The sequence below is a fragment of the Macaca thibetana genome, chromosome 15 (genome assembly GCF_024542745.1).
Source record: "Macaca thibetana thibetana isolate TM-01 chromosome 15, ASM2454274v1, whole genome shotgun sequence".
NCBI lineage: Eukaryota > Metazoa > Chordata > Mammalia > Primates > Cercopithecidae > Macaca > Macaca thibetana.
The window spans coordinates 65,921,340-65,934,108 of record NC_065592.1 but is presented as its reverse complement, the minus strand read 5'-3'; the positions used below and the strand labels follow the sequence as shown (position 1 = coordinate 65,934,108).

General features: G+C 36.5%; 1 protein-coding gene across 5 annotated transcripts in view; it reads right to left on the bottom strand.

Annotated features, from left to right (window-relative positions):
• Positions 1-12,769, bottom strand: part of ZDHHC21 (zinc finger DHHC-type palmitoyltransferase 21) — a 75,160-nt gene that overhangs the window by 16,862 nt on the left and 45,529 nt on the right. For all 5 annotated transcript variants that reach the window (XR_007719580.1, XM_050759603.1, XM_050759602.1 and 2 more), the window contains one exon: positions 11,857-11,973. Coding sequence is in view for 4 of the 5 variants with exons in the window: in XM_050759603.1 (XP_050615560.1) it covers positions 11,857-11,973 (117 nt within the window). In the remaining variant the exon portion in view is untranslated. The remainder of the gene's footprint in view (positions 1-11,856; positions 11,974-12,769) is intronic.

The following is a 12,769-nucleotide window of genomic DNA, read 5'->3' as shown; positions in this document are numbered from 1 at the left end:
ATAAATTGTAGTAAAAATGCACAAACATATAAATTTGAATCCTGTTTAAAATTAAATCGAAAAATAATCACAGGTAATCCTTTTGAATTGGGCTTCAGATTAGTCTATTTAACAGAAACATCTGGTTGTGTTTTATCTTTTAACCTTGAAAATGAGATTAGAAATCCAGTATTTTTAAGTTAAAGTAATTTCTAATTATTTTATCTGGGTCACAGATAATCTACTCTTGCTAGGTCTAAAATGACATCAGATTATCACTGCTATGATTATCCTGTTACCTTCCACTATCAATAGGAAGATGAGATTTTTCTTCCTATACATGAAATAAATGATTTATTTATTCCAAGAAAAAATGAATAATGGTAAAAAATTACTGAAAACTGATATGCCGCTTCCCTGAAATCTCAAGCTAAACCCCAAAGAGACAGCACTTATTTTGCTTGTTTGACATCTAATAGGTCTACATTCAAGCTATGCAATAAAATAGTGTATGTAATGAAATGATATCCATATCAGTAGTTTCCCAAAATGCCTCTAGGATCTGTAGGGTTCAAGAGTAGGGGAAGAAGTAAGACTGCAATGGAAGGATTAAGTTTACTGTGATTCTTTCTCCCACTTCTTTCTTATGCTACCTAACAAATTCATCACTTAACACTGTAAAGAGAGATCCATGGATTCAAATTATGACAAAAACATGTGCAGATGTAAAATTTCTTGTAATCTTAATTTTATCACAAAACAGCAAACTTATTTTATAAAGTAAGCATAATCTATATTTTAACTTAATTAAAATATTGAATCGTATTAAAGTGCTAATAATTCATTAGATTTAAAATTAAACACTGAATGCATTAGACTTTTAAATAATCAAGCCTCAAAGAATCTTAAATCAATGTGAGGAGGAGTGTATTCTGGAAATCCTTTTTAATTTTTTTTAAACACTAAAAGGATAATGCTTGAGGTTCACTATGAAATCCCAGCCAAAGAGATTTAAAAATTTATTGTAATTCTAAAAAGTACTTGTATTCAAGAGAAAGTAAAGTGACTAAGGGTTAGGATAACAAATACAATATATCCTCTCTCTTGCTTTCTTTCTTAATCATTCTTTTTTGAATGTTTCACAGAGATACAATTGCTATAAACAACAGCACTGTCTGGTACAGTGCTCCGAGAGGGTACTACATATATGCAGAAAGAGATGAAACTTTTGGAGTAAGCATTATTTAACAAATGTGGTTTCTACTCAGTTTTAGAAATATCACATCATAACCGAATCTCTCTACCTGAATAAAATATGATGTTGCTCAACACTACAGAAAAAAAAAAAATACCCTTGCAATTTGAGAATTAACATGTTGATAGAAGACAACAGAGTCAGAATCAAACCTGATATATAAAAACCATAAATAACTTACAGAAACACCTCGAAGATATTGCAAGTTTGGTTCTAAACAATGAAGCCAGTATTGCAATAAAGCCAGTAACAAAAATTTTTCGGTTTCTCACTGCATATAAAAGTTATGTTTATGCTATGCTCTATTAGGTGTACAACAGCATTATGTCTAAAACACAATGTGCATACCTGCCTTAAATTAAAAATACTTTATTGCTAAAAAATGCTAATGATCATTTGAATCTTCAGGGAGATGTAATATTTTTGCTGATGGGGGTCTTGCCTCCAAGTTGATAGCTTCTGATTGGCCAGGGTGGTGGCTGCTGAAGGCTGGGGTGGCTGTCACAATCAAAACAATAAACCGGTGGCTCACACCTGTAATCCCAGCACTTTGGGAGGCCGAGGCAGGCAGATCACAAGGTCAAGCAATCGAGATCATCCTGGCCAACATGGTGAAACCCCATCTGTACTAAAAATACAAAAATTAGCTGGTGTGGTGGTGCACACCTGTAGTCCCAGCTACTTGGGACTAAACCCGAGAGACAGAGGTTGCAGTGAGCTGAGATCATGCCACTGCACTCCAGCCTAGTGACAGAGTGAGATTCCGTCCCAAAACAAGCAAAAAACCAATAAAATCTGCTGCATAGGCTGACTCTTCCTTCCATGAAAGATTTCTCTGTAGCATGTGATGCTATTTGATAGCACTTTACCCACAGTAGGACTTTGTTCAAATATTTGGAGTCAATCCTCTCAAATACTGCCACTGCTTTACCAACTAAGTCTGTATATTCTTCTAAATCCTTTGTTGTCATTTCAATAATGTCCACAGTATCTTCACTAGGAGTAAACTCCATCTCAAAACATCACTTTTCAGGCTCATCCATAAGAAGCAACTTCTCATTCATTCAACACTGATCATGAGATTGTAGCAATTTGGTCACATCTTCCACTTCTTATTTCTCTTGTTATTTCTAGCACATCTTTAGTTACCCCCTCCACTGAAGTCTTGAACCCTTCAAAGTTAACCATGAAGTTTAGAATCAACTTCTTCCAAACTCCTGTTCATATTGCTATTTTGTTCCCCTCCCATGAATCACAAATGTTCTTAATGGCATCTAAAATGGTAAATCTTTTCCAGGTTTTCAACCAGATCCATCACATGAATCACTATCTATAGCAGCTACAGCCCATCAAACATGTTTGTTAAATGGTAAGACTTAAAAGTTGAAATTACTACTCCTGATCCATGGCATGCAGAACAGATGTAGTAGGCATGAAAACAACATTAATCTCCTTGTATATCTTCATCAGAGCTCTTGAGTGACTTGATGCATTGTCAATGAGCAGTAATATTATGAAAGGAACTCTTTTTTCTGAGCAGTAGGTCTCAATAGTGGGCTTAAAATATTCAGCAAACCATGCTGTAAACAGATGTGGCTGTCACTTAGGCTTTGTTTTTCTATTTCTAGGGCAAAGGCAGAGTAGATGTAGCATAATTCTTAAGAGTCTAGGATTTTGGGGATGGCAAATGAGCACTGGCTTCAACTTACAGTCACCAGCTGCATTTAACCCTAACAAGAGAGTCAGCCTGTCCTGTCCTTTGAAGCCTTGAAGCCAGGCATTGACTTTTCCTCTGTAGCTACAAAAGTTCTACATGGCATCTTCCTCCAATAGAAGGCTGTTTTGTGTACACTGAACATCTGTTGTTTTGTGTAGCCACCTTCATTAATCATCTTAGATCGTTTGGATAATTTGTTGCAACCTCTACATCAGCACTTGCCACTTCACCTTGCATTTTTTATGTTATGGAAATGCCTTCTTTCCTTAAGCCTTAAGAATAAACTTCTGCTAGCTTCCAACTTTTCTTCTGCAGTTTCCTCACCTCTCCCAGCCTTCATAAAATTGAAGAGTGAGGGCCTTGCTCTGGATTAGGCTTGGTTTAATGGAATGTTGTGACTTGTGTGATCTTCTACCCAAACCACCAAAACTTTCTCCACATCAACAATAAAGTTGCTTCAGTTTCTTATCATTTGTACGTTCTCTGAAGTAGCATTTTAAATTTCCTTTGAAAACTTTTCCTTTGCATTCATAACTTGGCAATTTGGCACAAGGGGTCTAGTTTTTGGCCTATCTCAGCTTTTAACACGTCTTTCTCATTAGTTTTAATCATTTGTAGCTTTTGATTTGAAGTGAGGGGCATGCAACTCTTCTTTCCACTTAAATACTTAGAGGCCACCATAGGGTTATTATTTGGCCTAATTTCAATATTATTGTATCTTAGGGAATAGCAAGGCCCAAAGAAAAGAGATAGAGGAATGGCCAGTGAATGCAGCAGTCAGAACACACACAACATTTACCAATTAAGTTTGCCATTTATATGGGCGCAGTTTGTGGTGCCCCAAAATAATTACAATAGTAACATCAACAATCGCCAATCACAGATCATCATAACAGATATAATAACCATGAACATGTTTGAAATATTATGAGAATTACCAAACTATGGCACAGAAACAACAGGTAAACACACACTGCTGGGAATATTGTACTGAAAGACACACTCAATGCACCGTTGCCGCAAACCCTCAACTAGTTTAAAAAAAAAACACACACAAAACACTATTTACAAAGCACAATACAACAAGTATGCCTGTATAGCATATATACTGTGGATAAGAAATTAAGTGTTTATCAGAATATATTCAGTAAAAATGTATGAAAAATGTATCAAAACTACTGTCAAACAACAGTAAGAAAGTGTGCTACTGGCATAAAGGTATCTCTATGTCATAAAGATAGACATATAAATAAAATAGAGTTAAGAGTCCAGAAAATAACCAATTAATTTTCAACAAAGGTGTCAAGACTATTCAATGGTGGAAAGAATCGTCTTTGCAAGAAATGGTGCTAGGACAACTAGATATCTACATGAAAAAGAATGAAGATGGACCCCTACTTCACACGATCTACAAAAATTAACTTAGAATGAATCGTAGTACTAAATGTAAAAGCTAAAATAATAAAATCCTTAGAATAAAATACAGGAGGGAATTTTGTTGACCTTGGATTAGGCAATGGTATCTTAGATAAGACACAAAAAGCACATACTACCAAAGAAAAAAAATAGATAAATTGAAACAATAAAAAGTACAAACTTTTGTGCTTCAAAAGACACTGATAATAAAGTGAAAATGTAATTAAGAGAATGTGAGAATATTTGCAAATCACATATTTGTAAATAATATATCTGAAAAGGGACTTATATCTAGAACATATAAACAGCTTTTCTAACTCAACAGTAAAACGGCAACCCAATTAAAACATGATCAAAGGATTTCTCCAAAGATACATAAATGGACAATAAGCATGTGAAAAGGTACTCAATCTCATTAGTTAATCAGGGAAATGCAAATTAAAACCATGATGAGGTACTACTTCAAAACCACTAGGATGGTAACCATTTTTTAAAAGACAGGTAATAACAATTGTCACCAAGGCTGTAGAGGAATCAGAACCCTCAAATACTGCTAGTGGGAATGTAAAATCATGCAGCAACTTTAGAAAATAGTGGCAGTTCTTTAAAAATTAAATGTAGCTTCCATTAGACTCAAAAATTCCACTTCTATATACCCCAGAGGAATGAAAATGTATGTCCACACAAAAACCTGTAGGTGGGCTTCAAGATAGCTGACTAGAAACAACTGGTACTCACCTCCTCCACAAAGAAGAACCAAAATAGGGAGTAGATAATCACACATAAAATATATCATCTAAGAGAACACTGGAATTCAACAGAGAAGTGACTGGAAACACCATCCTAAAGCAAGGACTGAGAGGAAAGCAAGGCGGCCTGGTTAGCCAAAACTGGCTGGAGGCATGCAGAGGCTCCCCAGTGCAGGAAAAGGGTAAGTCAGTGACCCCCAGTGGCCAACATTCCCACTGCAGACTCCTGCATCCTAGCGAGAGGAAAGCCCCTAGACCCTCTCAAGTCTCAAGACTAACGGGAGCTGCCTGGAGAATACATGAAGGCACCACCCCAGAGAGGAAGATCATGCTGGGTCCCACACAGCCTTTGAGCCCTAAGCAGTTCCAGGAAGGCACCATATGAAGAGTCCAGCCCCCACCAGACTGTATCCTGCCAGTGAGCCCAACAGCCCCTGCATCTCCACATTTCTGGAGCCCCACTGATATTCCCTGCCCACAGCCACTGCTGCCATTGGCTGCCACCACCAAGGTTGAAGCACAAAACCATTGGCAAAGACCCTGCTGACTCCAGCAGCAAATCCAGCATGCATTTTCACATGCCCCAAGGACAAACCCCCCGCCCACAGCAGCTGTTGTGGGCTGGCACTGCCAAGCTGACGTGCAAGCAAAGTGGGCAATCCCCAGCCCACTGCATACAGCTGCAACCACTGAAAGCAACCCCGTCCTCCCCAGTAGCAGGGCTGCAATGGATGCCACCCCCACCCCAAACATTTTGCCTTGGGCCTGGAGATCACCCCACCAATGCCTACCATAGCCAGTGGGTGAATGTACCACCAGGGGACCTGAGGCTAGGTCTCCCCAACCCCAAACTCCAGTAGCTGAGGCTAGGTCTGCCCATATCCAAACTCCAGTACCTGAGCACACTGTCCAGGAGCCTGGGAACCATCTACAGCCCAGTCTACCATTGTCAGCACCTGAACACTTCTCTCTGGGGCCAGAGGTCAGGCTCACCCAGCTTGCTACTACCACCATAGCTGGCACCCACACATGCCACCTGTGGGTCTGAGAGCTGGCCCACCCAGCCCATCGCTGATACTGTCAACACCTATGCAAACCACTTGGGAGCCAGAGGTTTGTTCTGCCAATACTACTGCCATCACCCACGACATGCCCATTTACCAGGACCCAAGAACCTGTCCACCTGCCTGGTGCATTGCTGCCACTATCCGCACCTGAACAAGCCACCTGGAGGCCTAAGAATTGGTCTGTGTGGACCTGCTAACAGCAGTGCCAAAGCCACCCTGGTGCCCATGGACAGGCCCACTTGCTGCTGCCACCACTAAGGACCAAGGACAAGCCCACCTGACAACCCAGTCCCTAGCAAAATTTCACCACAACATCCACTAACAAACATACCCTAAGCCACTGAGGAAATCACAGATACCACTGATGCTGTTTACAGCCAAACAAATCATACAGCAACTATAATACTGCACATTCCCAGAATCAAAACCAAAGGGGCCCCAACCAACCAACACAACAGATACATCTCCAGGAAAAAGTCCTCTCCTACAAAAGCAAAAAAATTAGAACAAACATCTGTTGTTTCTTCTACATCACATATCGTAGATACCAACATAAGGACCCGAGAAACATAAAAAAGCAAGGAAATATGGCACTCCAAAGAAATACAATAATTCTCCAGTAAAACATTACAATCAAAAAGATATATGAAATCCCAGAAAAATAATTCAAAATAATATTAAAGAAGCTAATTGAGATAAAGAGAATACAGCAAATATGAAGCAATTAGAAAAATAATTCCAGATCTGAATGAGGAATTTACTAAACAAATACAAATAAAAAAGAACCAAACAAACTGAAGAATTCACTAAATGAAATACAAAATATATTTCAAAGTTTCAATAATAGACTAGATCAAGGACAAGGAAGAATTTCATTACTTGAAGACAGGTTATTTTCAAATAACCCAGTCTGACAAAAATAAAGAAAAAAGCATTTAAAAAATGAACAAAACCTATGTGACAGATTGAACACCATAAAGTGACCAAATACTTTAATGTGTAATCTCCCAGAAGACAAAGAGAAAACAAAAAAACCTAGAAAACCTACTTAAGGATATAACAGCTGAAAACTTCTCAAGTTTGGCAAGTGATCTAGACACCTAAGTACAGGAAGCTCAGGGATCCCCAAACAGATACAATGTAAAAAGATCTTCTCTGGCACACCATAATCAAACTATCAAAAGTCAAAGACAAAGAGAATTGTAAAAACAGCAAGAAAAAAGCATCAAGTCCCATACAAGGGAATCTCCATCAGACTAACAGTGGATTTCTCCACAGAAACTTTATAGGCCAGGAGAAAATGGGATAATACATTCAAAGTGCAGAAAGAAAAACACTTTCAGACAAAAATACTATTTCCAGCAAAATTATCCTTCATAAATAAAGGAAAAAGGCAGGAGATAACAAGCAAAAGCTGAGGGACTTTATCACCACTAGACTGGTCCTATAAGAAATGCTTAAGAGAGTCCTACACTTGGAAACAAAAGGATGACAGCTACCATCATAAAAACACATGAAAGTATAAAACCCACTCTTGGGAGGTTGAGGCACAAGAATTGCTTGAACCCGGGAGGTACAAGTTGCAGTGAGCCGAGATCACAACACTGCACTCTAGCCTAGGCAACAGAGCAAGACTCTGTCTCAATTTTTTTTATAAAAAATTAATTTAAAACCCACTGGTAGAGCAAACACACAAATAAGGAAGAGGAAGAACTCTAATGTTACCATTACAGAAAACCACCAAACCACAATGATAAACAATAAAAGAGAAAGAAAGGTACAAAGAATATACGAAACATCAGAAATCAATTAATAAAATGACAGGAGTAAGCCCTCACATATCAATAATACTCTTTAACGTAAATGGATTAAACTCCACATTTAAGACATATAGACTTTCTGAATGGACTAAACAAACAAACATGACACAATGATATGCTGCCTACAGCACACCCATCTCACCTACAAAGACACATATAGACTGAAAGTAAAAAGACAGAAAACGATATTCCAAGCACACGGAAACCAAAAGTAAGCTGGAATAGCTAGCTATACTTATATCAGATATACAGACTTTAAGTTAAAAATAGTAAAAAGTTACAAAGCAGGCCATTATATGATAGTGAGATCAATTCAGCAAGAAGATATAACAACTCTAAATACATATGCACCCAACACCAGAGCACCCAGATATATAAACCAAGTATTAGATTTAGAGGGAAAGATAAGACTCTAATACAATAATAGTTGAGGACTTGGACACAGGATTCTCAGCATGAGACAGATCTAGTAAAATTGTTAACAAAGAAACATCGGATTTAAACTGCTCTCTAGACCAACTGGACCTAACAGATATTTACAAAACATTTCATCCAACAGCTACAGAATACACATTGTTCTCATCAGCAAATGGAACATTTCCAAGATAGACCATAGGTTAGGACACAAAACAAGTCTCAAGAAACATGAAAAAAATCTAAATTGTATCAAGTATCTTCTCAGACCACAGTGGAATAAAACTAAAAATCAATAACTAGAGGAACTTCGGAAACTATACAAATACATGGAATTTAAGCAACAACCACTGGGCCAAGAAAGAAACTAAGTAGGAAATCACTTTCTTGAAACAAATAAAAATGAAAATGAAACATATCAAAACCTATGGACTAAAACAAAAGCAGTGCTAGGAGGGAAGTTTACAGTAATAAATGCCTATATCAAAACAGTAGAAAGATTTCAAGTAAACACAGTCTAATGATGCACCTCAAGGAACCAGAAAAGCAAGAACGAACGAAACCCAAAATTAGTAGAAGGAAAGAAATAATGAAGACCAGATCAGATGTAAAAGAAAGAGACTAAAAAAATAAGCAAAGAGGCAACAAGACAAAAAGTTGGTATTTTGAAAAGATAAACAAGTGAATAAATCACTTTCAAGACTAAGAAGAGAGAAGACCCAAGTAAATAAAATCAGAAATGAAAAAGGAGACATTACAGCTGATACCACTGAAATACAAAGATTATCAAAAATTATTAAGAACAAATATATACCAACAAACTGAAAAACCTAGAGTAAATGATAAATTCCTAGACACATAAAACCTACCGAGATTGAATTGGGTAGAAATAGAAAATTTGAACAAACCAATAAAAAGTAATAATATCAAAGTAGTAATAAAGTCTCCCAACAAAGAAAAGTCCAGGACCCAGACAACTTCACAAATTCCACCAAATGTTAAATTAAGTAGAACTAACACCAATTCTCCTCAAACTATTTCAAAAAATTGAAGAGGAAGGAAGTGGAACTCTCAACAAACTAAGCACAGAAGAAACATACTACAACATAATAAAGGCCATCTATGGCCTTTTGTGTTGATGATATTATCTTATATCAAGAAAAACCTAAAGGCTCTACCAAAAAACTCTTCAATCTGATAAATAAATTCAGTAAAGTCACAGGATACAAAATCAGCATACAAGAATCAGTAAATCAGTAGTGTTTCTATACACCAATAATGAACTAGCTGAGAAAGAAATTTAAAAAAATCCCATTTACAATAGCTCCAACAACAACGCTGTAAGAAATTTAACCAAGGAGGTGAAAGAGCTCTATAAGGAAAACTGCAAAGAACTAAAGAAAGAAATCAAAGGAGGCGGCAAAGGAAAGCTATCCCATGATGATGGATCAGAAGAATTATTACTGTTAAATGACCATACTGCCCAAAGCAATCTACAGATTTGATGTAATCACTATCAAAATACCAACATAATTTTGCACAAAATTAGAGAAATAATCCTAAACTTTGTATGAAGTCAAAAAAGTGCCCGAATAGTCAAAGTAACCCTAAGCAAAAAGGACAGTGCTGGAGGCATCACATTACCTGACTTCAAAATATATTATCAGGCTATAGTAACCAAAACAGCATAGTATTGGTATAAAAGCAGATACATAGACACATAGACCAAGGGAACAGAATAGAGAATCCAGAAATAAATTCACATATTTACAGTCAGCTGATTTTTGACAAAGGCATCAAGAATATACATTGAGAAAAGAAAAATCTTTTGAATAAATGGGAAGTGCTGGGAAAATTGGATCTCCATATGCCTAAGAATGAAGAATGAAACTGGACCCCACTTCTCACCATATACAGAAACCAACTCAAGATGTATTAAAGACTTAAACATCAAACCTACAACTGTGAAACTACCAGAAGAAAACCTAGGAAAAATATTTCGGGACATTGGTCTAGATGAAAATTTTATGGCTAAGATCTCAAAAAGTGCAGGCAACAAATACAGACAAATGGGACTCTATTAAATTAAAAAGCTGTAAACAATCAACAGAGTGAAGAGACAACCTGTAGAATGACAGAAAACACTTGAACTATCTGCTTGACAAGGGACAGTATCCAGAATATACCAGGAACTCAACTCAACAATAAAAAACGGTACCATTAAAAAGTGGGGAAAGGACACGAAGACACGTATCTCAAAAGAAGATATACAAATAGCCAACAGGCATATGAAAAGTACTCACTATCATTAATCAACAGGGAAATGCAAGTCAAAACCACAATAAGGTATCATCTTACCTAAGTTAGAACAGCCTTTATTGAAAGGACAAAAAGTAACAGATGCTGGCAAACATGCAGAGAAAAGGGAACTCTTGTACACTGTTGGTGGGAATGTAAATTAGTATAATCACTAAGGAAAATAATACTGAGAATTCTCAAAAAAAAACTAAAAATAGAACTACCATAAGATCCAGCAATCCATTATTGGGTATTCATCCAAAGGAAAAAACATCAGTATATCAAAGGGATACCTGCACTTGCATGTTTATCACAGCACTATTCATGAGAGCAAGGATACGAAATCAACTTATGTGTCTATCAACAGATGAATGAATTTTAAAAATTTGGTATATATACACAGTGGAATAATACTAATCAGCCATAAAAAGAATGAAATTCTGTTGCAGCAACATGGATGGAACTGGAGGTCATTGTGTTAAGTGAAACAAACCAGGCACAGAAAGACAAACACCATATTTTCTCACTCATATGTGGTAGCCAAAGGAGTTGATCTCATGGAGGTCAAGAATTGAATGAGAGATTCAACAGGCTGGAAAGGGTGCGTGGGTGGAGCAGGGAATGAAGAGAGTGTGGTTAATGGTTATAAACATACAGTTAGAAGAAATAAGTTATAATGCTCAGTAGCACAGGAGGGTGACTACAGTCAGCAACAATGTATATTTTAAAGTAACTAGCAGAGAGGACTTGAAATGTTCCTAACATATAGAAATGATAAATACCCAAGTTGATGGAGACCCCAAATACTCTGATTTGATCATTATACATTACATGCATGTAACAAATACTCATATGTACCCCATAAATACGTAAGATACTGTGTATCAATAAAAAACTACAAACATGATGTCTATGCTCACATAAAAACACTATATTTGTTAGCTTTCAAAAACAGGATACAGAATTGTATGTACTTTGTACTTGATTATAACTACTTTAAAATTACATAGGCATATGACAGTACTAAAAAGCATTGTTAATTTTCTCCTTTAATTTCTAAACTTTCTATAACTTTTTAGAATTACATTCATAATTAGGTAATATATTCATAAATGTTACTTTACATTAAAAATATACTTACTGTGATGATGCCAATTAGTTGAGTGTAAAAGAGTCCAGTTATTCCGACTAACATAGTAATGCCCATAAAGGCAGCTAGTCTCATTATGGCCAATTCGTGTCTAACAACAAAGAGGTCCTATAAAGAAAAAGAAAGTCTTAAAAACAATTCAGAGTTGCTTATATTGCTTACAGTTGCAATAATAATCAAGAATTGAGCCATAACACATCTTACTTATTATCTTACTAGAACTCCTCTCCCTTTTTTATACTTGTTCTAAAGTGGCACATATACACCATGGAATACTATGCAGCCATCAAAAAGGATGAGTTTGTGTCCTTTGTAGGGACATGGATGCAGCTGGAAACCATCATTCTTAGCAAACTATCACAAGAACAGAAAACCAAACACCGCATGTTCTCACTCATAGGTGGGAACTGAACAATGAGATCACTTGGACTCGGGAAGGGGAACATCACACACCGGGGCCTATCATGGGGAGGGGGGCGGGGGGAGGGATTGCATCGGGAGTTATACCTGATGTAAATGACGAGTTGATGGGTGCAGCACACCAACATGTCACAAGTATACATATGTAACAAACCTGCACGTTATGCACATGTACCCTACAACTTAAAGTATAATAATAATAAATAAATTTAAAAAAAAATAAAAATAAAAATAAAAATAAAAAATAAATCAATGTATAAATATTTAAAAATTTCAAAAATAGGTATTTTAATTTACAATAATAGCAAGCTGGAAAATATAGGAGTTTACTACTCTACTGCATCAAAACTCCTCAATCTTAGGTGCCAGTTAGCCTCGTTTTTTGAATCTATTTTGGGCAAAAAACAAAGAAAAGAAAAAGAAACCCAAAACAAAACAAAACACAGATGGTTATACAATCTTTGGTTTACAAAAGGAATTTTAT